The sequence below is a fragment of the Mustela putorius genome, unplaced genomic scaffold (genome assembly GCF_011764305.1).
Source record: "Mustela putorius furo isolate JIRA1106 unplaced genomic scaffold, ASM1176430v1.1 tig00003853_pilon_pilon_pilon, whole genome shotgun sequence".
NCBI classification, from domain to species: domain Eukaryota; kingdom Metazoa; phylum Chordata; class Mammalia; order Carnivora; family Mustelidae; genus Mustela; species Mustela putorius.
In genome coordinates, this window is record NW_025422005.1 from 18686398 (window position 1) to 18713367 (window position 26970).

At 52.8% G+C, this 26970-nt stretch overlaps 1 protein-coding gene across 1 annotated transcript in view; it reads left to right on the plus strand.

Moving 5' to 3' along the window:
- Nucleotides 1-26970, plus strand: part of MAN1C1 (mannosidase alpha class 1C member 1) — a 137104-nt gene that overhangs the window by 82143 nt on the left and 27991 nt on the right. Inside the window, exons 3-4 of the mRNA XM_004741136.3 lie at nt 21760-21875; nt 23746-23826. Of these exons, the coding sequence (XP_004741193.1) occupies nt 21760-21875; nt 23746-23826 (197 nt within the window). The remainder of the gene's footprint in view (nt 1-21759; nt 21876-23745; nt 23827-26970) is intronic.

Below are 26970 nucleotides of genomic sequence, written 5' to 3' on the forward strand. Positions count from 1 at the left end.
ATCTACTTGTCCCAGCACTATTTTTTGAAAAGACTATTCTTTTCTCCATCAAGTGGTGTTAGTGCCCTTGTGGAACAGCAGTTGACCGTAAGGTGAGATTTTGTTTCTGGACCATCAGCTCTCTCCCACTGATCTCCATGCCTGTCCTTGTGCAGTGTCTTGATTATTACAGCTTCATAGTTTTTAAAATGGGAAATTTGAGTCTTTCAACTTTGTTCTCCTTGTTTAAGATTGTTTGCACTATTGTTTGACTGTTCTTTGTGTGAGTGCTTGTACTTCCTTATGAGTTTTAAGATCAGCTTGTCAACTTCCACCAAAGAGGACAACTGGGATTTTATAGGCATTACATTGAATTAATTTGAGGAGTATTGCCATCTTGGCATTATTGAAGTCTTCCAGTCTACAAATATGGAACATCTTTTCATTTATTTAGATCTTCTTTAATTTCTTTCAACAGTGTTTTCTAATGTTGGTGTACAGGTCTTGGAATTCTTTTATTAAATGCATACCTAAACATTTAATTATTTTTGGTACTATTGTAAATGGAATCATCATTATTAACTCTAATAATATTTTAGGATTTTTTAATTTTTAGGATTTTAAAATTCTTTAGGACTTTTTAAAAGATTTATTTATTTATTTGAGGGACAGGGGCAAGGGGAGAGGGAGAGACAGTCCCAGGCAGAATCCACAATGAGTGCAGACCCCAACGCAGGGCTCAGTCTCACCACCCTGAGATCTCAACCAGATTCTGACCAAGAGTCAGATGCTTAACTGATTGTGTCGCCCAGATGTCCCAGTTCCTTAGGATTTTTTATGTGTAAGATTATGTCCTCTAAGGAGACAAACCATAGGAGGTTTAATTGTAGGAAACAAACTGAGAGTTGCTAGAAGGGAGGGGAATGAGAAAATGGGATAGCTGGGTGATGGACATTAAGGAGGACACGTGATGTAATGGGCACTGGGTGTTATATAAGACTGAAGAATCACTATCTCTGAAACTAATAATACTCTATATGTTAGTTGATTGAATTTAAAAACAAAAAGATTATGTCTTTTGCAAGCAGATGGCTTTAGTCCTTCCTTCCAATGTGGATGCCTTTTGTTTCTCTCTCTTGCCTAACTTCCCTATCTAGAATTTTCAGTACAGTGTTAAGTAGAAGTGGATGTCCTTGTTTGTTCCTGATCCTAGGGGGAAGCTTTCAGCCCTTCACTATTAAGTACAATGTTAGCTATGAGTTCCTCTTGTTATAAAGCCCCAATTTTCTGGATCCCTTATCTTTCTTTTCTTTTCTTTTTCTTTTGGTTTACACCATCCAGTAGTTTCCTGGAAAAGAGTGCAATGGGGAGGATTGAGGGGGTAAAATATTTCAAACTTTTAAAATAAAAAATCTCTCCAGTCTACTCTCATGCTAGATTACTAGTGGGCTAAATAAAGAACTGTAAGATGAAAGTCATTGTTACTCAGAATTTTGAAATTGGTTCATTGTTTCTAGATTCTGGCATTCCTGATGAGAAGCCTGTTGTCATTCTGATACCTGATCACTTGTATGTGACTTTTGTCTTTTCTCTGGAAGCTTATAGGATCTAATCTTTGTTGATGATATTTTGAAATTTCATGATGACGTGTTTTAGCCACTGTGCTGGGCAATCAGTGGACCTTCTCAGTATGCAAATCTATGTCCTTCGGTTCTGGGAAGTCTCCTTGAATCATTATTATTATTTTTTAATTATTTTCTTCCCTCCATTTTTTCTCCCTTTCTAAAATTCCATTTCTGAAATTTGGATGTTAGACTTTCTGCGTTGGTCCTCTAAATTTCTTATTTCTCTTTTATTTTCTCTTTCTTTCCCCTTCTGCCACTTAAAAAAAAATTTTTTTTTTGTTCCACTCTGGGAAATTTCCTCAAATTCGTATTCCAACTCTTCTATGAATTTCTTATTTCTACTGTCAAACTGTGTATTAATTCCAAGAATTCTGTTTTATTTTACGAATGTTCTATTTTGAGTATCCCTTTCTTATTTCATGGATGTAATATGTCCCTCTGAGGATATTATTCTGTGTAGTGTCCTTCCTCCTGCAGAGCCTCTGTGTCCTCTAAGTTTACTTGTCCTATGTACGTATATACGTAGGTATGTCTAGCTCACATGGTAGCTTTTCCGCAAATGTTTGGGGATCCTTGGTTGTGTGCTTGTGCTAAACGTGGGACAGAAAACAAGATGGTTGGAGCTCTGGTGTGGTGACTGGGCTTCATTGGCTGATGCCTCACTGTAGGGCGATCTGACAGACTTCTTGATATAGGTTCTTGCTTTTTCTGAGGCTGGTCAGATTCTGCAGAGAGGATGTTTCCATTCTCCTACCTAGAGGTGGATCCCTGGCTCCAGCTTGCTGAGAGTTGGAAGGTAGGAGGGCTAGGGGACAAGTGGGGTAGTCCAGAAACCTTTATCTAACCCTCATACTCTCAGAATGAGTCTCTGTGCCTCTTCCAGGTGTCCCACAGTCCAGAGGACCTCTGTCTTATTCCCTCTCGTGCTTCAAGTTCTAGTCTTCTGCTGGAGTGAGAGAGGGACATGTTCTTGGCTGAGGAGGGGTAAGGAGGAGAGCTAGGGGTCTTACTGCCCTTAAACTGACTTTAAACAAATCCTCTCATTATCCAGCTTCCAGAGATGCCTGGGGTTGTCGCCAATTCCAGAGTCATTGAAGTTGCTGGTGGAGACCTGGTGTGTGTTTGCTCTCAGCTTCAGGACTTAACGTTCTGCTTTCTTGGCTTCCCTAAGTCAGTGTTGCACACCTGCCTCCTCTCCAGCTGCCAGACCTTTCTTGCTGTTGTCTTTTCCTCTGTTTGCTTTGTCCTTGTGGATTGATGCCTTTTAAAAATAATTCTCACACTGTTGTTTTAATGGAGTTTCAGGGGGAGAAACAGAGGTTTATGCATTTCCCCAGCCCACTATCTTTGACCACAGTCTCTTGCAATCCTAATTGTTTGGTTCCCTGAACTTCGATGTCATCACTGTGTCACTTACGTATCGCCACGGTGATGCTGCCTAACAAACACCCACAGACCTCACTGGCTTGCGGCAAAAAAGCGTTTATTTAGCATGGGGTCAGCTGTTCCTGGCTGCGTCAGCCCAGTGACTGCTGGTCTTGCTTGAATGGGCTCACCCTTGTGTCCAGGGGTGGCTGAGTGTCGCTCATCTAGGAGACCCTTGCCTGGAACAGCTGGGCAACTCAGCTCTGCTCCATGTGTCTTCCATTTTCAGCAGGCTAGTCCAGGGTTGTTATCATGTCAATGGCAAAGGAGCAAGAAAGCAAGGGGAAATGTGCAAGGGCTTTCTCAAGCCTCTGCTCACATCACGTTTGCTGTCATTGGTTAAAGTTAGTCTCATGGCCGAGCCCAGAGTAAAAGGAGAGGGTCAGACACCGCAGTCAGAATGGTGAAGGGCACAGACCCAGGGAGGGTGAGGAACTAGGGCCATTGATACAGCCTCTCTACCACGGGCGTCCGAGTTTGGCTCTGGAGCAGACTGCCCCCACCCTCGTTTTCTTCTGCTAAACCCAGAGTATGTTGCCTAAACCAGGAACCTGGGGTCCTGTCACCCTGATCTGTATTCAGCCGACAGAGTCATTCCTTTGCTTACTACTTGGGAACGATGCTCTCCATCTCTAAAACAATCAGAAATGATCTCTCCGATAGAGAAATGTGCTCCCTAGGCACAGGCTGGGGCCGTAGATCACAGGCAACCGATTTAATCTGCTTAATTATTTGATTCAATCAGAAGTTGGCTTAATTATTTTCTTGCTTCTCACCTCTTTTTAATCCATTCTGGAAACTGATTATGTCTTTAACACCAACCCAGAGATAAGCGTTTCAATTGGGAAATGTAATTAGCCAAGGAAAATGAACATGGGCGCTGTCTTTTGTCAAAGCACCATTAAGACCCAACTCTGGTCAGTACCAACGTGGTGTGAAGACAAAGAATACAGTTTGCACGTCTTGTGATGGAGAGGGGAGGCCCACGGGAGCTGAGGAATTAGGCAGCTTGGGATCTTAGCAAAAGAGGGTCATTCATTCATTCATTCATTCGTTCATGAGGCAATTCTAGGCCAGTTCTGGGCTACGACTAGAGATGCACAGGTGAGCTGGCCATGTCCCTTGTCCCCAAAGAGTGTAGGGGGAAGGGCTACACAATTGTGATGCACTAAGTGTGGGAACCACAAAGGAAGGAGCCCCTGATTCTACCTCTGGAGCTTCCTAGAGCCGGTAACACTGAGCTGGGCCTGGATAGCAGAGGAGAGGTGGAAGGCGCAGCAGGTGCAAGGGCGTGGCAGCGTGAGAGCCAGGCGTGCACGCAAAGGCCACTAGAGCAAGGCTGCCAAGGGCCTCCTGGGCCGTGCTAAGGCCTCCGAGAGCACAGGTGTGTGGCATGTCTTTGAGCTATTTCACTTTTCAGTTCCTCTTTCCCTGCTAGGAGTACTAGGATTCTCCTAAAGTACTTATTTTAATCAAATTTTAAAATATATGCCTTTTGAGGGAGAGACTGAATAATCTGAGGCCTGAGGGATGGATTCACGGCAACTGAGAACCACAGATGTGCATTCTAGAGCTTAGGAATAGGAGGGCAGGGAAAGGAAGGCGTTCTGGACAGAAGGTCCAGCCTGAGCAAAGGCTTGGTGGTCTGGCCCATTGAATGGAGTATGACTGTAGCATGAGCTGAAATGTGGGTAATGAGCCACCCGGGTGGGCAGGACGGGTCCACCAAGGACCTTTTAGAGAGCAATTGGAGGCCAGCGGCTTGGTCTAAGCGTCTACAGTGGTCGGCAGGGGCGCTGCAGACACAGGGGCTTCCTAATGTGGCTTGGGCTGTAACTGCTGCTTCAGACCTCGTCCTGCGAGTCTTTACTTTTTCAAAAGCTCTAGGTGCTCACATCAGTGGTCGCTGGTTTGCGTGGATCCGTGCCCGAGACCGAAGCTTGTCTGGAAGGTAGTGAGGTGGAAAGGTTCCCCGGCCAGGTGGCTCCTGCACCTGGAGACAGGGATGGAGGACCCTCTGCCACGAGGGCCGAGCCGAGGCTGAGCGACCACACCTGCACCTGCCTGATTCCTATTTACCTTAACCCTCAGCCATCCTTCCAGAGGAGAATTCGGCTGAGGGAGGCCACCCCTTACCTGGGGGCCACACCGGCTATGCACCGCCCCCCTTGATAGGACCTTGTAACCTCTTTCCCTCCTTCCCCAGGTGGGACCCTTGGCATTGGGGAGACGCTGGGGTTGGGAGGGAACACCAACACTGTAGGCACGAAGGCTGTGGATCCAGCTTCCTTGCTATGTGGCCTTGGACAGGTCACCCAGCCTCAGGAAGCCTCAGCCTTGTCATCTGGCACTGGAGATACCGTAGCCTCCTAAGCCATGGGACTGAAGAAAATGCTCATGGTAGTGCTTGGCCTGCAGGGCGGACGGGCCAGGTGGCTGTGACTGTGGTGAGAGCTCAGGACCCAGCTCCAACTGCTGCCTGGGGGACTAGCCGAGTGACCTTGGGCAACAGTTGTTAATCTCCATGAGCCTCAGTTTCCTCCTTAGTGAAATAGGGGACCTGGCACCCCTCAGGTATAAGGGTCAAATACATGCATTGCTGTGTGTGAAAAGACTTGAGAAATGGATGCTTTCTGTCCTTGTTGTTTCTTCTGTGTCTCTCCAGAGAGCTTAGTCCAGGCTGGGGAGGGTCTTTAATCAGTCAGGTGATTTGGGAACTCCTCGGAGCCCCCTGCCAGAGCTGCTGAGCAGCAGTGGGAGAAGGCAAGAGCTTGGGAAGTAGAGAAGGTCTGGTCAGCACCTGTTCACCCCCACAGGAGAATAGGGAAGCGGGGCCCTGACTTCAGGCCCTGGAGGCTCAGGCCCTGACTTCTGCGCCCCTGCCCCCAGGCTGTGGGAGAGGAGGCCCCTCATCAAAAGGACATGTAATAGCCAGAGTCCTATTAAAGTTGGGGATGGCCAGATCCAGCTGGTGACATCATGTATGGCGCAGACCTTCTGCCTCTCTCCCTGTGGGTCTCAGCACCAATCCTGGGCTAAGAGTGTGGTGCTGCCTCGGAGCGGGGGGAACCTCAGCCTTAGCCACCCAGGCGGCCTCCATCCTGAGCCTTGGGTCCCAGCCAGACTGGCTGGCCAAGCTCTCAGCCACACAAGGTTCTCAGATCTTCAAAGGCAGCAGGCGCGTGTCCTGAGCACAGAGCCTGGCAGGAGGACACCAGCACAGGAGAATGTGGGGCTGTGCAGAGACATGATAAGGTTTTGATACCAGTGTCTACCTGACATGTCTGAAAAATCGAGCATGCAGTTTCCTGCTAATGAGTTGTGAGAGGCTGAAACAAGCCATCAGAAGGCTGGGCTGCCTCCTTCCTGGGTGGCTGCCAGGAGAGGGAAGCCACGTGCCAGCCCCCTCCCCTGGGGGCTCAGCTATTTGGGGATGATCTCTGTTGAGGGACAGAACTAAAACCTAGAGTGAGGTCAGGCTCTGCTGGTGGAACTTGACCCCTTGCCTAAAGCTTCTCCAAGCCCCTGGCTGCATTTCTCCTGGCCTAGCAGGGTCTGTGCAAAGTCCACTCTCCTTCAGGCTCTCGGAGAGATGGAAGCCAGAAACACCGGCAATGAATGGCTCCTCTCTGGTCCTTCCCTGCTTGCAAGGCAGCACTCACATTTGTCTATCTTATAACATTCTGCATGAGAGAAATTGAGGCTCAGAGAGGCAAAATAACATGCCCAAGATCACTGCTTTGAGTGGGTATGTTTAAGATAATGCTAGCTGCTATAACAGATAAACCCAGAGAGCCAATGGATTGAGATGACATTTATTTCTTGCTCATGTAAAGTCAAACTGACGGGAAGAGGAGAGGGTTCTGTTCCTCATGGTCACATGGGGACCCAGGGTGCTGGAGGCTGCATCATCTTCTAATGGTGACTCCCAAGGTTACTTTGGCCTTGGAGCATCCCACAGGCGGGTCAGGCCTCAAGGTGGCCTATGTACTTTATGTCCACATTCCGCTCATCACACCTAAATGCAAAGGGGTGGGACATAGAGTTCCTGCGGGCAGCGGTTTTCCCCTGCCAGCTCTGCCCTGGTGAAGGGGAGTGGGATCTTTGCTGGGCCTAGGACATAGTGTTTTCCTGGAACAGAGGCTGGGGACCTTGGGTCAGAGTTTGTTTGGGGGGGATAGTCACTTAGAGATCAAGTGCCCGACATAGATGAAACCTAGAAGACGACACAGGATGTTCCTGACCCTGTGAAGAGCATGGACCACACACAGTCCCAGCCTTTTCCACGGCCCCCACCCCATGGCCCCCCAGTTAGCTTCTAACCCACACAGCTGCCGCGGGCCTGCCCTTCAGACACCCCCCTTCCCTGTGGCTCCCCGCGGCCCTCTCAACAGAGTCCAAACCCTTTAGTCTGGCATTGACAAACCTTCACAGGAGGGCTCCAAGTTAGCTTGCAGCATTCCCCCCTCTAACGCCCCCCCCCAAACGCTGTGCTCCTCCATGACTAGCCTCTTTCTGTGGGGCCTTTGCACATGCTATGTGCCCTCTGCCTGGGTGTCTTTCCTCCAGTTCTTTATCCTGCAAACTTCTGCTCATCCTTCCTGATCCAAATCAAAGGTGTTCAGTGAGGGAGCTGCTTAGTGTGCTTTGATGGGCAGTTTACTGTGTACCAGGCACTGTACCAGAGGCCTTACAGGCATTAAGTCCTTCACAGCCTGCCAAGCCTCCGAGGTGGGCATCCCATTTTATAGAGGAGGAGCCGAGTCTCTGAGAGACAGGAACTTGTGTGAGCCCATGCAGCTAGCGAGGGGCACACGGGTTCCCAAGCCAGGTATGGACACTCACAGCAAAGACAACCATTGGCTATACTCCTGCCTTTTATTAGCACCTGTCACAGTACATCATTATTCTTCATTTACTTAATAGTTTGCCTAGAACGTGCTGTCTTTCTGAGAAGGCGGCTGCCGACTTCCTGTGGGCAGAAGTCACGGCCAATCCGTTCTGAAATCTGCCTCACCACTGTCCCCACCACCACCGTGCTGAGGTCCAGGTGGCGATTTTCTCTCAAATAAATCCCTCACCCTCCGCTGAGAAGCAGAACCAGAAATTCTTCAAGTTATCGTCTGTCATAATCCCCTCCCTGCTTGCCTGTCAGTTTTTGAAAGTTAACCTGAAACCATTTGAAAATGATCTGAGAGGCATAGACCGGCCTTCTCTTTGCATGATTAAGTACGATGGCTTTTTAATGATTTGAGCTGTGCCTTCTGCGGTTTGACAAAAATGGATTACCATATATTTCTGAAAACCGTGCCGCTGAAATCAGATTTTTTTCCATTTTCTCAGTCATCCTCACAAACCTTTGCTGAGAATGACAAATACTCGGGGCTTTAATTGTTCAGTCGCATGAGGGTGGCGTCTGCCGAGTTCCGAGAACTGCTCTCTTCGGGGAAAGCCTTGAAAGGCTCCTGGGGTTCGATCTTTAGGAAATTGAACTGTGTGTTTTCTCCGAAGCAAGGAGAGCTGTCTTCTGGGCTTGGCATATTTGCTACATTTGTGAATTGCTTTGGCCCCAACATCCAAAACATAGGCAGCTTTTACCCAGGAAGCATGCTGGGGATTGTCATACCAGGCGTGCGGAGTGGGTGGATGTGGGCAGGTGGGATGAGGGGCCTCTCTCCCTGCTCAGCCCTCACACAGACCTTCCACCTCCTGCTCCCTCTTCCTGCCAGACTTTGTGCCTTATCCAGGCTACCTGCACCTGCAAGGCGGGTGTTGTCGGTCTCTTTTGACAGATGTAGACTCACAGCTCAGAGAGGTTAAGTAACTTGGTTATGGCCACACAGCTGGTAATATACAGAGCCAAGTCTCAAACATGTAGACCAGAGGCCTGTGCTTTATCCACTATCGCAACTGCATCTAAAAACACCAAATTTAATCAAATGAAAGATGACTCATAGGCACCCTCTGCAGCCCATCTATGTTTAAAGAAATGAAAAAAAATTTCACTGTATACCTCCCAGTGTCAGTCTCTCTAGCAATGTGCCTTATCTGACATTATCCCCATTTCATAGATGAGGAAGCTGAGGCTCACGTGGGTGAAGTAGCTAACCAGAGGTCAGACAGGTAGGAATAGCCACAGTAAGGTTTGACTCCGATCCCTGCCTGACTCCAAAATAATTTCCTCACCCCATCCTTTGTAGGAAACAAAAATCTGTCCCCCTCACCTCAGTTAGGTGGTTAACACAAGTAAGTCTGGCAGGGGGATGCCTGCATTACTTTCTCTGTAAAATGTGTACAAGTATCTTCAATTAAGGAGAGGGGGTAGTGTGGCTTCTATTAGATTCTAGCAGGAGCCTATGGACCAAAGAAAGGGGAGGTCCCTGGTCAGTAGAGTGGGGTGAGTCAGTGTCCTCCTCTTCTCTGGATGCTGGGAGTGAATCAGGTAGGCCCATAAACGGCGAGGACCCCCTGGTCTGTCTTGTGGTTGTGCCTGCTCTGGCTCCTTCTCATCTCTCCAGGTTAACTTAGTACCTCCTGAGTGCCCAGCGTTATGCTAGGCTCTTTGATGACTGTAAAGAAGAATATGGTCAGGATCTCTAGCTTCTGGGGCTTTGGCCTGTCTGAGAGACAGACCAGATCCTTCCGTGAGCCCGCCTGAGCCAAGTGATTAGCAGTGGGACCCAAAACGGAGCAGGGAGGAAGCATAGTCCCTAGAGGGGATCTGAGAAGGCTTCATGGAGGAAGAGGGGGCTAGGCTGGTCTGTGTGTCATAGCAGGGCTCTTGCAGGGGGAGGCCCCCAGCTCTTGGCACACAGACAGTGCCTTTACCCCAGGGGCATTGCCCCAGCTCACAGGCAAGGAGGGGACTTGGGAGTCTTGGGCTGTGAGCAGCCCCCTGGGATCCTCTCAGACCCTCTGAGTCTAGCCGGGGGTGGCACAGCAAGGAAAGGCAGAGTCTCCGGAGCAGACGGCCTGAGTTAGATCCTGAATGCACACTTCATCGACCTCGGGAAATGTTCATGACCACCCCACGCATCAGTTTCCCCATCTGTGGAACAGGGACGTGAATCGTGCCCTCCCCATAGAGTTGCTGGAAGCTTACAAGAGGTGCTGCCCGGGGGCTCTGCCACGCCCACACAGGCTGCCAGTTGTGGCTTTGTGTCTGCCGGGGGGGGCCCCTGTGGGCAGTTGTGCATCCAGTGTTGCACACACACTGTGACCGCTGCCCCCGGGATGGTTCTGGAAGGTAGAGTACAGATGAGAAAACCGAGGCAGCTAGTAAGTGCGGCTCCAGGCTCACCCCTTTCTTTTGCCGGTTCCCTGCAGCTTGGCCATCCCAGCAAGTGGCAGGATCCTGGGCCATAGCTCTGTACCAGGCTCTCCCAGCACAGCCTCTGCCATCTGTCTGTTTCTTGGGGTGAATAGGGCCTCTTTGATTTCCTTTCTTTTCTCCTTTCCAAAAATCATCACTCATCTTGTTATCAGAGCCTTGCATCTGTGTCTCTTGGCTCTGGTCCGCAGGCTGTGTTCACCACAATCAATGCATAGCTGTGTGTGGCCACGACATATATCCAAGAGGCCGTTGTGACCCCGTGCCTGTGGACCTGGGAGGACAGCTAGAGGCTCCCCTGCTGGGGCTGAGGTGAGGCAACCAGCTGACGTTGCCCTGCACTCGGGGTGAATTCTTCTTGTTCCTGGACTGGTGAACAGCTGCCTCCCCGCTCGAGGGGGCACCACCAGTGGCTCTCAGACAGTCTCAGAGCACAGGCCCGGGGGCTCCCTGCCACTCTCCTGCCCACCCACAAATGACTAGTGGGCACTCGCCAACCAAGAGGGATAGCTCCCTGTTATGCCACATGGGGTCCCCTCTGGGACCCCTTCCCACCCAGCAGCCAGAGGGTTAGGCCCCTAAGCCGTCCAGGCCTCTCCCTGAGTCCCCAGGGCTGTGTGGCCCGGCCCCACCCCCACGCTCCCACCACTGTCCATCTTCCTCACAGTGAGTGACCTCTGCTCTGCTCCACAAACGTGTCAAGACTGCCCACACGTCCGGCTGATCTCTGGGCCATGCATTCGGCCTGGCTCGCCCCCACCCGCCTTTTGTCCTGTGCTTCCTTCAGGCCTCAGTTCAGATGCCGCCCCTCCCCGAGCCTCAGGTCCTTCTCTCTCTTCCTTTATCACGGACATTACTTTGTACCTAGATGTCGTCTGGGTGACATCTGGTTGGTGTCATTCTTCCCCCCGCCAGACCTGCAGCTTGTTGAGGGCGGGGACCGGGACTGTCCACTCCCCATCATGCTTCAGCACGGGTACGTCCTGAGCTCTCAGAGAAGTGTCTTGGGGTGAAAATATAAATCTTGAGCAAGTGACTTAATTCCTTGTAGCCTCAGTGTTCATCTCTAAAGGAGGGACAATAACAGAGTTGTCACAAGGTTTAAAAAAAGCTGTGTGTGAGACCTAGAGTGCGAAGCCAGCGCTCGGCCAGGCTCGCTGCGGTTACTTCTGTTAACCTCTGCCGAGGATGGGGTTGGTGGTTGACGTGGAGGAGAATGCCACATTCCACAAGCAAACCTTTACGGAGTGCCAGCCTTGGTCAGGACTCATGGGGTTGGTCTCTGTCCCCCAGCACCTCACACTGCGCAGGAACAGCCGCTGGCAAGGGGCGCTGGCTGTCAGAGAGGCTTGGGAACGAGGTAGTGGGAGGATGGCAGCCATTTCTTCACTCAGCAAATCCGGGAGATGCATTGCCTCTGCACGGCCTGTTCGAGCCTAGATTAACCAGACTTCCATTCAGCTCCAAAGACACTCACTCGCCATGATGGACTTGAGAAAAGGACACAGATGACACAGATTATCATATAGAAAGTGGAAAGAAAATCTTCTATGAAAAAAGTTCAGAGGAGGAAGACCTCAGGTTCAGGTGGGGGAATCTGGGATGTTTTCATGGAAGCAGCAGCTTTCTCTTGGACTGTGAGTAGCCATTGGATTGGGAGATGTGTAGAGACATTTGGGGTGAGAGGAGGGCATTCCAAGCAGAGGTAATAGCTTGAGTAATGGGCTGGAAGCCTCGAAAGAGGGGACCAGAGAATCAGTAGTCAGGTTGGAGTGTGGAGAACATAAAAGACTTGAAAGAAACAAGGCCGAAAGGGTATTGTATCAGTCAGCCTCTTCCAAAATAATGCTGTGGAACACATTATTGCACAACAAGTGATAGACAACAATGAGCATTTCTTTCTTATTCGTGTGGTTGCAAGTAGGCTGGAGTTTATCTAGGCTGTGCTCAGCTGGGTTCAGTCCGCTCCCCCTGTCTTGGACCAGTGGCTGTTTGAGATTCGTTCTTCTCACAGTGAAAGGTGGGAGCACAGGAGGACAAGCCCAACCAGGCAGGCTTCGTTCAAACTTCCATTCAAGTCATGTCCACGAATCCCATGGGCAAGGCTCGCAATCAAGCCTGAAATCAAGGGCACCGTTAATTCCCCACCCACCACGAAGCCAGAGCAGATTCCATGGACACAACCAAAGTTGATGGCCCGGAGGTGTCTGCTTCTCCCCTGGAGGTAGAGGGAGGGTACTGAGCAATCCCCTAACTTGCAGGTAAAAGCCAGGTAGAAGCCAGTATATGGACGGACTCAGGAGCTGCCCAGGCTGCAGCTGGACTTTAATACGTCTTGGGGTGAGCAGCAGAAGACTCTGGCTTTTCTTTCCCCCTCAAGTATGTTGCGAATGCCACAGTGCCTGCCCAGCCCCATCCTGCCCTCCCGAGAGCTCGTGCCTCCTGCCTGCCTGGCATGAAAGCTGTGCTATTCTTTCCTGCGGGGCCAGGGAGGCCAAGGATCTGCCAGGAGTCCTAGCTTTGCCAGCCCTGCTGTGGCTTGCTCTGCAGGAACTGAGCCTTATGATAACAGGCCCCTTCATCGAGCACCTAAGGTGGAGTGTGCTGGGTATAGCCTGTTCTCTGGTGTTGAATACCTGCTCAATGCTCTTTGTATACCTTTGTCGGAATCGGCCACACCTTCCTAAAAAGAAGACCTTATTACCCCATTTTTCTGAGGTCAAGCCGGTTGCCCAACATCCCACAGCTGGGAAGGGACTAAACGAGGATTAGAACCAAGCCGACAGGATCGCATGGTCTGGAAGGTGATGTCTGCTTACAGCTCTGCCCTGCGCTGCTAAGCCGCTGTGTGACTTTGGAGATGCCACTGTGGCGTCCCAGACTCCATCTGCCTTTTCTTCTCTCAGAGCTGCTCTGAGATAAAAAGCAGTTTGGAATTTGAACCCCAGCTTCTTCGAGAGGGCATTTTAAAAATGCACATTTCCCAGTCAGACGGCACCCTCAGGTCTGACTGAAAAACAACCAAATACAACAGTAACATTTTTAAAACAGGCCCTGTTTCCCCATGAGGGGCCCTGTCCGGCAGACCACTTCAGTGAAGCGGGTCTGGTTGTTGGGCGCCCTGGCCCTCATTCGGCTGCCGGCCACAGCAAACATTCCCCGGCTGGCTGTGGCAGCAAAGCGTGGCATCTGTCTGGGAAGGCTGGAGGAAGCCATTAGTTCCACCAGCCGTGCCGTCTGCGGCAACCCATTCTGTCCTGGTAACTGTTTCCCTTGGATAGCTGGCCGCTGCTGCGCAGAGTGTTTTCTCCAAGGCCAAGAGGCCTTGTCAAGAGCCTGGGGAGCTCCAAGAAAGCGCCATCCTCATTTCCACGAGCCGTTCGTTCATTCAGCAGCCTTCCGTTCTCACCTTCCCTGTGCCTGGCCTGGGGGTGGATGCTGGGCCACTGGGAAGAGTCGGATCCAGCCGCCGCCCCTGGGGTTCACAGGCGCATGTGGTGTGGTGGGGACGGTGTTGTGACCAAGAGGCCTGCAGTGGAGCAAGGCAGCCTGGCCCAGGAGGGAGTCGTCCCCGGGAGGATCTGCTGGCTGGCTCAAGAATTCTTGAGTGAAGGCTCAATGCTCGAGCCCAGGCCAGGACAAAGAGTAGGTGTTCCCCAAGCCAACTCGGAAAAAGAAGGTATCCCAGGCCTAGGGACCCATGTCAGCAGCCCCCCTACAGAGCACCACCGCACAGAGAGCAGCGGAGTGGGGGCAGAGGCTGCCAAGGCCTGGACCACAGGCACCTGCCCATGGTGCCCCGGGGACTTTGAATGTGATTGAAGCCTTGATAAAGGGCAGGAACATCATCAGATCTGACCATCTTCTATCGATTCACCTCTAGTAAGAATATTCTGTCAAGTGCCAGGAATAGTTCCTAAAAATATATCTTTAGTCCTTCCAGAGGCTCCAGGAAACCTTTGCCTGGAAACACACATCCTCTGGATGCAACTTGATGTGATCAGAAAATAGCCACCATGGGAAGAGTCAAGAAAAATATTATTACTGGAGGGAAAAAAGCCCCGCCCCAGACCAGACGGAGGGCAGAGGTCCTAATCCCTGAAAGGATTTCATGCGGCCGGAAGACCTTGCCATACAAGACAGTGTGGTTTTACACAGTGCCCTTTGGGGTAGTGGGGATATCGCTTTAATCAATCCAGAAACCCACATGACAGAACATTCCAGTTGCTTCTCCTGCATAACAAATCATTCCAAAACTCAGTGGCTTTAAACAATTATTTTATTATGCTCAGAGACTCGGTGGGTCGGGAATTCAGAAAGGGCACAAGAGGGACAGCTTATCGCTTTACCACCCTCAGCTGGAAAGGCCTGAAGGGGAACCTGACGGCTGGAGCCATCTGGAAGCTTTTCAATTCACATGTGTGGAACTGACGCTGGCTGTCGGCGGGGAGCTCAGAAGGGGCTGTGGTCAGAAAACATACATGTGGCCTCTCCATGTGTTCTCTCCTTATGGGCTACCTTGTGCTTCCTCCCCGTATGGTGGCTGGTTCCAAGCGCCAGCGTTCCAAAAGACAGGAAGTGAAAACTGCCCTTTACTTAAGGTCTGGATCTAGAAACTAGCACATCATCCCTTCTGGTTTATTCTGGCATATTCTGGTGTATACTCCTGCCCTTTATCAATAAATAAACCTGTAGTCACAAAGGCCCACCCAGGTTCACAGAGAGGAGCGGTGGCAGAGTCCCTCTCCTGGGGTGGGGTGCACTGTGGCAGCCCTGTTTGGGAAATAAGACCTGCCCCAAAGCCACACTGGTTTCTTTGGAAGCTGAGAAAGAAAACAGTTGTGTTGTTTCTTTACAGATTAAGAGAAGTCTCTGAGGATTATGTCATCAAATTAAAGGCAGCCGTTAGAGTATGGCTCTGGGGATGCTCCAGTAATAGGCTATGCTCTGGGTGATATTTTTTTTTTTCCTTCTGAATGTTCTTCCTGCAGTTTATGTTGTCCAGCCTGACCCGTTTCTCTTTGCTAGTGTAGCGTCCCGTAAAAACCTCACCGCCATTAATACGGCAGAGTCGGGACAGGGGATACAAACCTCAGTCTAGCAGGGCAGGGCTCCTGCCCAGGCAGCCCCAGGGGGAGGAGGTGACAGGAGCGGGGTGGGAGGGGGGGCAGTCCCTTGTGGAAACAGAGCCACACACGACGAACAGCTTCCCACAGGATGATGGTACACACCCACTTAGCCACCCTGGCTGACCTGGCCTCAGCCTGGTGGCAGGGCCTCCCCTGATTGCTGGCTCCAGCCCCTGGAATAGGCAGTTTGCCTGCCCTGGGCGTGGTCCCCACAGATGCCTGCATGGTGGGCTTGGTCTGTTCAAACCAACATGTTTACCTTTAACACTTCTGGGTGCCAGACTGTAGCCAGGAACTGAGAAATGAGACTGAGCCACAGCCCCGCTCCGGACCCTCCCCACCCAGGGTGAGGGGCCCTTTACTTGCAAATGCTGCGAAGTATTCTAGGCAGTGGAGGACAGCAGTGAACAAAACAGGGCTCTCCCCTCCAGAGGCCTGTGCTCTCTTAGGAGAAGACAGTAACAAGGACCCAGATCCACATGTAACGTCCCTGGGATGAAGGTGCTGAGGAGAATGAGGAGGTGAGGGAGATGCGACGGGGGTGCTGTTGTGTCAGAGTGACGGGAACTGCCAAGGCCTGACACAGAGCAGGCTCGGAGGCCTCCAGGAGCAGCAGGCAGCAAGGGCAGAGCAAGAGAAGTGGGAGAGGGAGAGGGAGATGAGGCCGAGAGGAAGCCAGGGCCAGATCCCAGGGCCTCCAAGTCTGATGGGAGCCATGGGAGGATTTTGAGAAGGGGAGCAGCATGCTGGGACCGGCATTTTCAACGGGTCCTTCTGGCTGCCGTGTTGAGGACAGACAGATGGAGGTGTGGAGGGTGTGCAGAGAAAGGGGAGAAGCCCAGGGGCCAGCGAGGCAGCTCTTGGAATAAACCCAGGAGAGAAGAAGGTGGCTGGACCAAGGTGGGAACACAGAGGAGGTGAGAAGTGCGTGGAGTCTGGAAATCTTGTGATGAGAGTCACCAGGATTCGCCGTGGGTTGGGACGAGGGGAAGAGGAGTGCGGAGCGGAGTCAAGGGCTGGGGCTCAGCTCCTGGAAGGAGGGGCTTGGCCTTGATCACTGTGGTTGAGGAACAGATGTGGAGGAGCAGGAGGTCTATGACCTCCCGGTGGTGATAGGACTGGGGACTACTGGTTAAGGGAAGCTGGGGCTTGAGGCCAGGTCCTGGCTGGGAGTGGACATCCGGGAGTCCCCAGCATGCTGGGTGGTACTGAGTCCTTAAAGGAATGAGGGCGGGCAGAGAAGAGAAAAGGCCCAACCACGGAGCCCGTCCGTAGAGGTCTGGAGAAGAGGAGGGACACACAGAGGGCACTGGGCAGGCCCAGTCACAGGGTTAGAAGGAAAGGCAAGAGGAAGAGTGTTGTCCTGAGAGCCAAGGTCAGCTCTGAACAGGCCCAGCTCCGGGGAGAGTATGTGCACCTGTCAGGGACAGACCAGCCTGCTCCCAGCCTTTCCTCTGCCCACTTTCTTTTTTTCTTTTTAAAGATTTTATTTATTTGACAGAGAGAGATAGAGACACACAGTGAAAAAGGGAGAGGGAGAGGTGGGAGAGGGAGAGGTGAGAAGCAGGCTTCCCAACGAGCAGGGAGCCCAATGCGGGGCTCGATCCCAGGACCCTGTGATGATGACCTGAGCCGAAAGCAGACACTCAAATGACTGAGCCACCCAGGCATCACTCTCTGCCCACTTTCACTAGGAGCTGTTGCTGGAGCCTGGAGACAAGTCTGACGCAGACCAGAGCCCTGCTCTTACAGATGGACAGATCGACAGTTCCTCTGTGATGTGAGGACAGGGAGGCAGCCCTTGTTCTGGAGATGGGGGTGCACAGAATAGGGGCCCACAGTGAGGGCTTGGAAGGACTGGTGAAGATTTCTCAGGAGAGGAGAGTCGGGGAGGGCACCAGGTGGGCTCTAGGTTGCCCAGGAGAAGGTGGGGGGGGGCAGTTGCTAGCAGTCTGCAAAGAGTCACAGAAGGCAGGGCTATAAAGTGGCCCACTTGAGCTGGGGGCTCTGGCCTTTGGGGCTGCTTGGAGATAAGGTGCTGAAGAGGGGCAGAGAGGCAGTGGGGACCCTTGAGCTCAAGGAGCTCGTGGTTAGTTAGAAGGTGAGCAAGGCCACAGTGCTGGCAGGGCAGGAGTGGCGTGCACATGATAGGGAGCTCCCTCAGCAGGAGGGGGTTAGCTGGGTGGAATCAGGGAACGCTGCCAGGGGGAGGTGCTTTGAGGACACACGGGCTTTGAGTATGCCCAGCTGCACAGAACAGCTGCCTTGGCGAAGGAGAGCACGCGTGCAAAGGTGTGGAAGCTGGAGGGTGTGGCTCATGTCCAGGAAGCACAGCTGGATGGGAGCTGAGATCAGCCAGGCCCTTTAGCGTCAGCCCCAGAAGCTTCACGCCTCCCTGCCTTATCGCACAGGTACTCGGAAGCTGTTGCAGCTGCTGAGCTGAGGAGGGAGTTGGATGTGGTGTTAGGGTGCAGGGGTCCTGGAGGTAGGAAGACCTTTTGAGAGGCCAGGTGCAGACCCAGATCGGGGTGTTACTGGCTTCCTCGGCAGACACAGGTGGGACCCAGGCGACACTTTTCCTTTCATTTGGGCCAAAGGTTTTGCAAGCAGCCGTCATGCCACACGGCCCTTTAGGCCCAGGAGGCACCAGTGATGCAAGAGCACCCCAAGGCCTGGGTGACCCCCGAAGACTTTGTGGAGGGGCTGCTCAGGGCCAGTGTGGGGGAAGGAGGGCCACGCGATTGGGGGAATAAGCTCACACGTACCCAGCCCGGCACCAGCTCCTTTCTGTCCACCCCCCCCCCCCATTTAGGGCTCCCTACGGCCTTAGGAAGTAGGTCCCACTGTCGTCCCCATTTCGAAGACGAAGCAACGTGAGACTCAGAAAGTTACGGTGACTTGCCTTGGCGCACAGCTGGTATGTGATGGAACCAGAATTTGAACCCACAGCTTCCTGAAAGGGCCAGTGTTTCAAGAGAAGCTACAGGACACCGGGAATAAGAACAATGAACTGATTGACTGAGCGCTTATTCTGTGCCAGGCATGAACAGGTGTCTGTATCAGAAAGGCCGGCACCCGTGTGCGGCATTTATCCCAGCTCAGGAACCTGCAGTGGCTCCCCAGTATCTAACATGGTGGTCTTCTCTCACTTTACAGATGAGAACTTTGACAGTCAGAGCAGGTGTGTTGCTGGCCCAAGCTGGGGTTTGAACCCAGGGTTGTTTTCTTTTAACCCACCTCCTGCCTGGCAGGCAGGGGCCAGGGGCTGGGGCAATCCTTTGTGCACAGCAGGGGTTCAGAGCTGGAGGTGGGAGAGTGAGCCAACCTGAACCTGCCTCAGGGCCGAGCCTAGTGGAGCTTCCAAGCCAGCTGCCTGACTTTTGTCCCCTTTTGGCTCTGTGCATAGAAACCCTGTGCCTGTTCACTGAATAGGGGTGTGTGTTCTCCCCCCCAGGGGAGCCGACCCAGGCCGGCTGCAGGTACGGATAGAGTTGAATTTAGGACTGGGCCTTCTTTCTTGCCCAGCCTGGCCGCTGGGTAACCTCTGGCCTGGGATGAAAGGCTTTCCAATAAGTGCCTCGCTGGCCCGCAGCCCAGCTACACGTAGGTGTGGGCCGGGGTGAGAGATCATCAGAGGGAAGAGGCAGGAACCGGAGAGCAGAGTGGAACCCTGCCAGTAAATCCCTCAGTGATCTGCCTTCTCAGCCGCTGGCCCCGGAGCACTTGGGAAGAAGCACGGGTCACCAGGAGCCCTGGCTGCCTTCCTTCCCCAGCCTAGGCCCTCGGGCCTTCGGGCTCAGGCTCAGCCCATGGAAGGAGGGCCCATGGGGTGAAAACACCAGGCAGCACAGGGCAGGATTTAGAAATCAGATACTCTGGGCCATGCCATCCTTGGCCTTGGGCTTCTCTTCAATCCTTCTCAGGTCACAGCGGCCTCCTGCCCCTTTGGGGGCTGGGGCACAATTAGCAATCAGATCTGACTGTTTTCGCAGGGAAACAAGAAAGCTTGGGTTCTTCTCCTTTGGTCTAATCCCAGGCATGTCCCAACCCCCTCTGGGGGTCCTCTGTGAAATTTAGGGACAGGGCAGTGGGGCCTTCAAAAATCCCTAAAAAATCAGGTGTGAGGCCCTGTGGTATAAGCTTCAGAGCCAAGAGGATGGACGCCAGGCGGGCACTCTGTAGCCGGGCGCATCTCAGCATCCATGGTATGTCAGTGTTCCCAGGCCTCACACCTCTACCTCACCGTAAAGCGTTCCTGTGTTTGATCTTTGGCACCCGCAGGGGAAGCAGCCAGCACAGACCAGGGAAGATCGACTTTGTTTGGCTTTGGATGTTTTCCTACCAATCCTTAGTGTCGGAGGGGTTGATGTTCTGGAAATTCACTTCTACCCCAATACTGAAACCGCCCTGGGATGCCTGACTCTGGATTGGGAAGACCCTGCTTCCGGAAGTGGATTCTGAAACCTCCAGGCTTATCCTTCTCCCAGGGTCTCCTGATCTCCCTCCCATCCTTTTCCAGGCCGTGCCCTTTATGAGACCTTGCCTGGCCCAGAGAGGTGGGGGTTTGAGTTTCAGGAGTCTCTGCCTGCAAAGTCAACACAAGCAAGCAGTTAGGGAAGCGCTAATTAAGGAGATACGATGCTAACTCTGAATGCGGGTGTGCTTGCAAAGCCCGGGCCCAGGCTTCCGACTCTAGAGGGGCTCAGCGCCCTGGGGAAAGATGGAGCCTGTGGTTCTCAGTGCTTTTGAGCCTCTGCAAGGAGGACACCGAAGGAGCAGTCAGACCTCTTAAGCTGCATGCTGGTCTCTAAAGGAAATTACTCCTAACTGTAGTTTTAAGGAGTTGATGGGAAGCAGCTACCTCTTCCAGGAAGCCCTCCGGATGGCCCCCAGGCACCTCTCCTTCTCCCTCCTTTTCCTCCTTCACAATACTCTGCAGTCAAGCTCTGGTTGTGCCTCATGGGGAGGTCTTCCTTTTCACTCTCCTGCCCAGTCCGTGGTGTGGAAAGCTATGATATTTTGCACCATTATCTCAGCCTTTACTCCCAAGACAAAAGTCTAAGGCCCAGTGGCTGGGGCCAGGTCTCACAGCTTGTGCTTTTTGTACTCCCTGTCCTAGAGCGGCCACAGAATCTTTGCTTTGTGCATTTGTTTGGTTTCTTTGCCCAAACTGTTTTTTTCTCAAATGGAAATACATTTCTGATTGTAAAAATAATCCATGAGCTGAAGAAATAAAAGAGCACCTGTAATCCCAGCACTTGGAGGTAACCATTGAATCACATGCTGCCAGACTTAGTTCTGTGCGAGCTCACCACATTCAGCATACAACAGAGAAATTATACTGGGCTTCTTTTCTTCTTCTTCTTCTTTTTTTTTTTTTACAACCTACATTTAAAAAAATATTTTATTTATTTATTTGGCAGAGAGAGACACAGTGAGAGAGGGAACACAAGCAGGGGGGAGGTCAGAGGGAGAAGCAGGCCCCCTGCCAAGCTGGCAGCCTGGATGCGGGACTTGATCCCAGGACCCCAGGATCATGACCTGAGCCAAAGGCAGCCACTTAACGACTGAACCACCCAGGCGCTCCTGCAACCTACATTTTTTAACTTAACAGATCCCATGGATATTTCCCCAGTAAACGCAGGTCTGCCTCACCTGCAGGAATGGCTGCATCATGTCCTATTTTATGTTTGAGCCACAATTTATATAACTAATCCCCTATTATTGGATTTGGAGCTTTTCCCCAACTCTTCCCATTGTATATAGTACTGCAGTAAATACCTCCCTGGATAAATATTTGTGAACATCTTTTTATTTTTTTTTTTTGGTCTTAGAATAAAATAAAGAATGGCATTGAAAAGTCAGAGGACTGGCTTGTTTGTTAAGATCCTGTAAACCCAATGCCAGTTCACCGTCTCCCCCATGTCACAGAAAAGTGGTGGGCGCCTGGCCGGTACTGATGGTTGACTTGTGGACAGATACTTGTAGATGAAGGTCTGGGGAGTGGTTTGGCCTGTGAACTTGGTGTCCCAGCCTGCTGCCCATGGTCCACTGCCCAGAAAGCACGCTGGGGTGGGCGGAAGGGGGCACACTTGCTCCTGGACCCCTGCTTCGAAGACTGGTGGAGTCTCTCTGGGTCATGCCTGGGCCAGCCTTGGCCTTGGAGCCTGCCCAGGCACTTAGAGGGGGCCGGGGAATGGGGGCTTGTGTGGCTGGGGATGAAAAGGGTAAGAACGAGCCTGAGTCATGCCTTCGATCTCTGTGCCTACAGGAGGCCTCAGTGGGGCAACCATCATTGACTCCCTTGACACCCTCTACCTCATGGAGCTGCAGGAGGAGTTCCAGGAGGCCAAGGCCTGGGTAGAAGAGAACTTCCACCTGAATGTGGTGAGTCAGAGACCTTTGGGGTGTTAGAGCCAAAAGGCACCTGGAAAGTCAGGGGCCAGCTCCATCCTATCACTTCGGAGACCCAGAAACCCTGGCCCCAAGCTGCCCAGCAGAGCAGTGCTGGAAGTGGGGCTCTGTGCACTGTCTGCTTTGTCCTCTCCTAAGACCAGCCTCAAGGTGGGGCACACTTCTAGCGCTGGCCAGCCCATGTGTATTTCCCAGCCTGTTCTCCTCTGGGAGGGAAGATAGCCAACAACCCCTCCCTTCCTTGCCCGGGGTGCCAGGTCCCCAGGAAGTTCCTTCTAGGGCTGAATCTGTCGCACAGAACAGCAGCAAACGGGGGGGGGGGGGGGGTGACTCTGGAGGGGAGAAGTGGCTTATCTGCTCAGAGCGGCTCTAACCTGGAGCCCCGCCCCATCCTCTGCTGCCCTCTAGAGGTAGGTGAGAGGATGGGGAGCCATCGGGATGACCGTGACAATGACAATGCCTAATTCACAGGCTTGTTGTGAGGTTAACTACCTTGGAGGGTTAATTACACTGTCAAGTCTGACATGGAGGTAGGGTGGTGTCCTCCTCCTCCTCATTATTACCATCATTTTGAGGCATGTGATGCCTCTGCTAGTCTGTGTGAGGAAGCTTAGAATCCTCCCATTTCCTACCATTCTAAATGGGAGAAAGGCCGAGAGGCGGGAGAAGGAAGGGGAATCTTCCTGGGCGCACATGGCCCCTGGTGGATGGGGGAGAGAGAATGGGCATCCGGCAGCTACCTAGGGTGCCAGCTGCTGGCAGGTCCAGGGAGCCAGGAGACATTTGCAGCAGGCTGGTGCAGGTTAGGGAGGGCTCTCAGAAAAAGGCAAGATGGGGTCACATCCCTTCTCTGAGCCTTGACTTTCTCATCTGGAAAATGGAAGCGATGCTGAAAGAGAGAATGGCTTCGCGGTGCTCTTTCAATGGAAAGCTCTCCCCCATGAAGGGATGGTCACTGTGTGTGGTCAGCAGTAAGACTGTGATGTGGGGAGCACTGGGCACAGGGGAGGTCATAGCGGGTACCTCTGGGAAGCCACACGGGGCATCAGGTGGGCGTCCTCCCGTACCCCTCAGAGCAACCTGCCTTAGGATGAAGGAACCCTGAGCAGAGAAAAGTGACATCTCTTGCCTGACAGCCCAAAGCCAAGTCAGAGGCTGAGGTGGGATTTTAACCTAGAGCTGGTCCTTTGCATGATGCCCCAACATCCCTGATTGGCAGCCCAGACCCAAGAAAGAAAACACGGATTAAGCCAAGTGTGGACATGCCCTCGGGCTGCCGATCAGAGGCTGAGAAGTCTGCTTACCAGCAGGTGTCTGCCTGGCACTCTGGCCTCTCAGCCTCAGCTTGGCCCTGTCTGCCCCAGAACCTCCTCAGAGAACCTTCCCCTGGCCCTGTCTCCCTGCCCTCCTGCTAAGCTAGGACAGTCCCTCAGGAAGGGGGTGGCTGGGTTAAAGAACTTGCCTCCCTTCAGGCTAGGCGTTAGCCAGCAGCTCCCACCACCCTCTCGAGCCTTTTGGAGAGCCGCCAGGGCTAACTTTGCTCTGGCGGCCTCGGGCGAAGGCTAGGGAAGGAAGCCAAACCCAGCATTTATTCGTAATGCTGTCCACGTGCTGTAGTGGCCTGCCCTGCGGGTGCTGATCCCTCTCAACTTCTCTGAAAACCACCGCCCAGCACAGCCTCAACTGTCAGGTGAGGCCTCGGAGCCCAGCACAACGGTGGCCAGGCCAGCGGTGTCGGGGGCTGGGGCCAGAGTGGCCTGTCTCAAGGGCCTGGCTGGCCTCTGGAGCCCAGCAGGCATCTCACAAGTGCTCCCCGCCCCTTCTCTCTCCCACTGCCTTGCAGAGTGGAGAAGCATCCCTGTTTGAGGTGAACATCCGGTATATCGGAGGCCTCCTCTCCGCCTTCTACCTGACGGGAGAAGAGGTAAGTTGACCTTGGAGGCCCCTCGACCATTCAGGTGTGAGAAGACTTCGGAGAACATCTGATCTCGCTCCCTCATTTCCCCAGTGAGGAAACAGGGATTCAAGGGGATTTGCCTGGGGCCACCCGGGGCCACCCAACCTCCACGGGGCCACCTGCTGGCCCTTCCTTCTCTTCTATCTGATGCTTCTGTTCTGCTGCCCAGGTGAGCCCCACTGGCTCCCACAGTTGATAGTAAATTCTCTAAAGACGATGACTAGTCTCTTGACACCAACCACGCAGCTCCTCGCACAGCCCCCAACAGGCTCTGGGCTCAGCCAGGGCTTGTAGAGCTGCTGGACTGGTTTTTGCAGGTGTTGGCTTTCAGGATGGAGGAAGCCAAGACCGTTGTTTCATGATTTCCACCTGTGGCCGCCTCTTGTCCCCCCCCACCGCCACCCCTCTGCTCCTCTCCTGAGCCAGCCACCAGCCAGACACCACTTCAGGTCTCCAGTGGCAACGGGACATGGGCAGCCACTGCTGGTCACATGCCCTGAGTGCAAGGCCTCAGGCCCCAGGCAAGCTGCCTTGGCTTTAGCCGAAGGGCTGAGAAGTGTGGGGAGAAGGCAGAGCCCTGGGCACAGAGTCAGAAAACCTGGGTCTTATCCCCACACCATACCTGCTGTGATCTTGAGCAAGTCCTCTTCCACCCCTGGGCCTCGCTTCCTTCTCCACCGTGGGGATTTGGCTCACAGAAACCTTGCGAAATGGGACAGGAGAGATAAGGTTTGACCCTGAGCTGACCAGCTCCAAAGCCCGTATTCTCCAGGATGCAAGAGAATTTTGGGAAAACCACAGAGCTCTGTAGAAATGGGAGGCTCTTCTTCCCCTTGTCACCTCCCATGAAAACGCAGCCCAAGTATCTGCACATGAAGTTGGCCAAGTCCCCAGGACCTGGGTCATCCACTGTTGTGCTCCCTCCCCGTTACCCAGAGGGCCGCGCTGCTCAGCACAATCCCTGCCTGGGGCTGGATGCCTGGACGTTAGCCCTTTCCCTTCCCTGCACTTCTCCTGCTCTGTCCACCGCGAGATTAACATCATCCCCACTCCCTGTGGCCGGGGGACGCAGAAAAATCCCCACTAAGCCCCAGTGCTGTTGGCTGCAGAGGTCATTTCTGCAGCCAGGGGTTCAGAAGCATCAGGTGCCTGCTCTCCCTCCCCAGCTGCTTTAGGCCTCTCCCACGGGCCTCATCTCCTCAGCAGAGATTACCACTTGGACCAATTCATCCCCAAGTAATTGTAGTTGGGAGCCTTTGGCTTTGAGCCAAACGAAGCCTGAATTTCATTTGAAAACCCAAGAACAGGAAAGTGACATGGAGCAGAGAAAGGCACCGTGTTCTTCTAGGTACTTGCCCAGCCTCTCTGCCACTCATGACTCTGGGAGGTGGCCACAGGATGTGGGGACCAGGCTCACAGGGGTCAGTCTGGGAGCCAATGATTTGCAGGGGGGACTGGAGTCCCTCAGTTCTGATGCTCGACCCTCCTCCTCCCTCCTCTTAGAGTATCTGTGATTCTGAGAACTTGTTTGAGGCCTTGGTTAGTGATGTAATCTGGCTGGGTCTGAGGACAGAGGAGGGGTGGTCCCCTGGGGTGGTCCTTGGCTTCATGCAGGACAGAAGTGGAATGTGAGCCAAGAGGAAGTGAGAACTGAGTTTATTGAAGACACAGAGAGAGGGAGGGTACAGACGGAGCATCTGGGAGACTCAGAAAGGAAAAAGAGAATGAGTCTCTTCTTTGCTTAGGATCTGTGGTTTTTGAGAATTGTGGTCTAATGTCCATGCCCTCTCAGCATCTAGGAACTGGTCAGAGCAAGGACGGGGTCTAGGTGCCCTCCATAAGTCACTTATTCCTCGGCGCCTGGGGGTCTTGACATTGAGATGTCTGGTGTCAGTGTCTAGGATATGCACAAGGCAGCCTTGCCTGGTCATTCTTGCCCAGACAGTCCTTGGATGGTATCTCCTGCACTGGAAGATTCCAAAGAAATCATTCGCTCCTTGATCCTTACAAGGATGAAGCAGGTATAAGGCGGGCGTGCAGGTGCTCGCATGGGTCAAGGCAGGTAAGGGAACGTAAAAAGCAGTCCTTTGTGGGGTCACTTCAGTTCCCCCGTGTCACTAGAAGGGTCATCAGTCTGACTGTCTGGGATGCAGAATGGATGCTGGGTGTGGACAGGAGGACAGGAGAGTGATTTAGAACTAGGCCACAAAGTCCCACTTGGCTCAGAACCCCTGAGCAGACAGCACGTCCTCCAGCCACGCCCTGCTGGTCCCTCTGTCCGTAGCACCTACACATGGCAGAGACCATACCCGATGTGTCCCGTCTCACTGGCCCCCAAACACCCCATAGGGTGGGGGTCTTTGCCTACTTGCAGATGTGGGAACCAAGACTTAGAAGGAACTCGCTCGGGTCGCGTTCCCTGAGGGCCGAGGGTGAGTTGGTGCCTGACCCAGTAGCCTTTCTGCCACAGGCCTGGGTTACAGCCCCCATGCAGCCTGGCCCGGTGTCCCCACTTGCCACCATCTCTCTGTCCTCCATCTCATACACAGTGGGTGCCTGTGGCTGAGACTTTCCATTCTTCAGATTTCCCATGAGTATTTGTGGAATGGTGCCTGAGACCCCAGATCCCTCCTGGGCTGAGGCCTGTCTTTGCAGCAGGGGGAGCCTAAAGGAGTCACTTCCCCTGCTTGGTAGGCCAGCCCTACGGGACGCCCCTGAGAATGGCAAGTATGGTGACAGTCACACGAGGTGATGTTTGCCCAGCTCTCTACAGTTCATGCAGCCCATTCCCTTATGTACCTTCTCTCACTTGATTTCTAGAAGAACACCGGGAAGCATCTCTCACTTGATTTCTAGAAAAACACCGTTCCATTGTGCACAGGAGGGTCAGAGACCCTGAGGTCACACAGCTGCCAAGTCGGAAGATCTGAACCTGGGCCCAGCCCAGAGAACTTTCATTCTGCAGAACATACTTCTTGCTAGTTTCTCTCACCTCTGGGCCCCTGACTGTGGCTTACCCTGTCTGCCTGCAGCCGCATCTCTCTGTGTGGGAAAGGCAGGCAGCTCGTGTCACTTCCCAGCTCCACAACCTTGAGCAAATTGCTTCTCTGA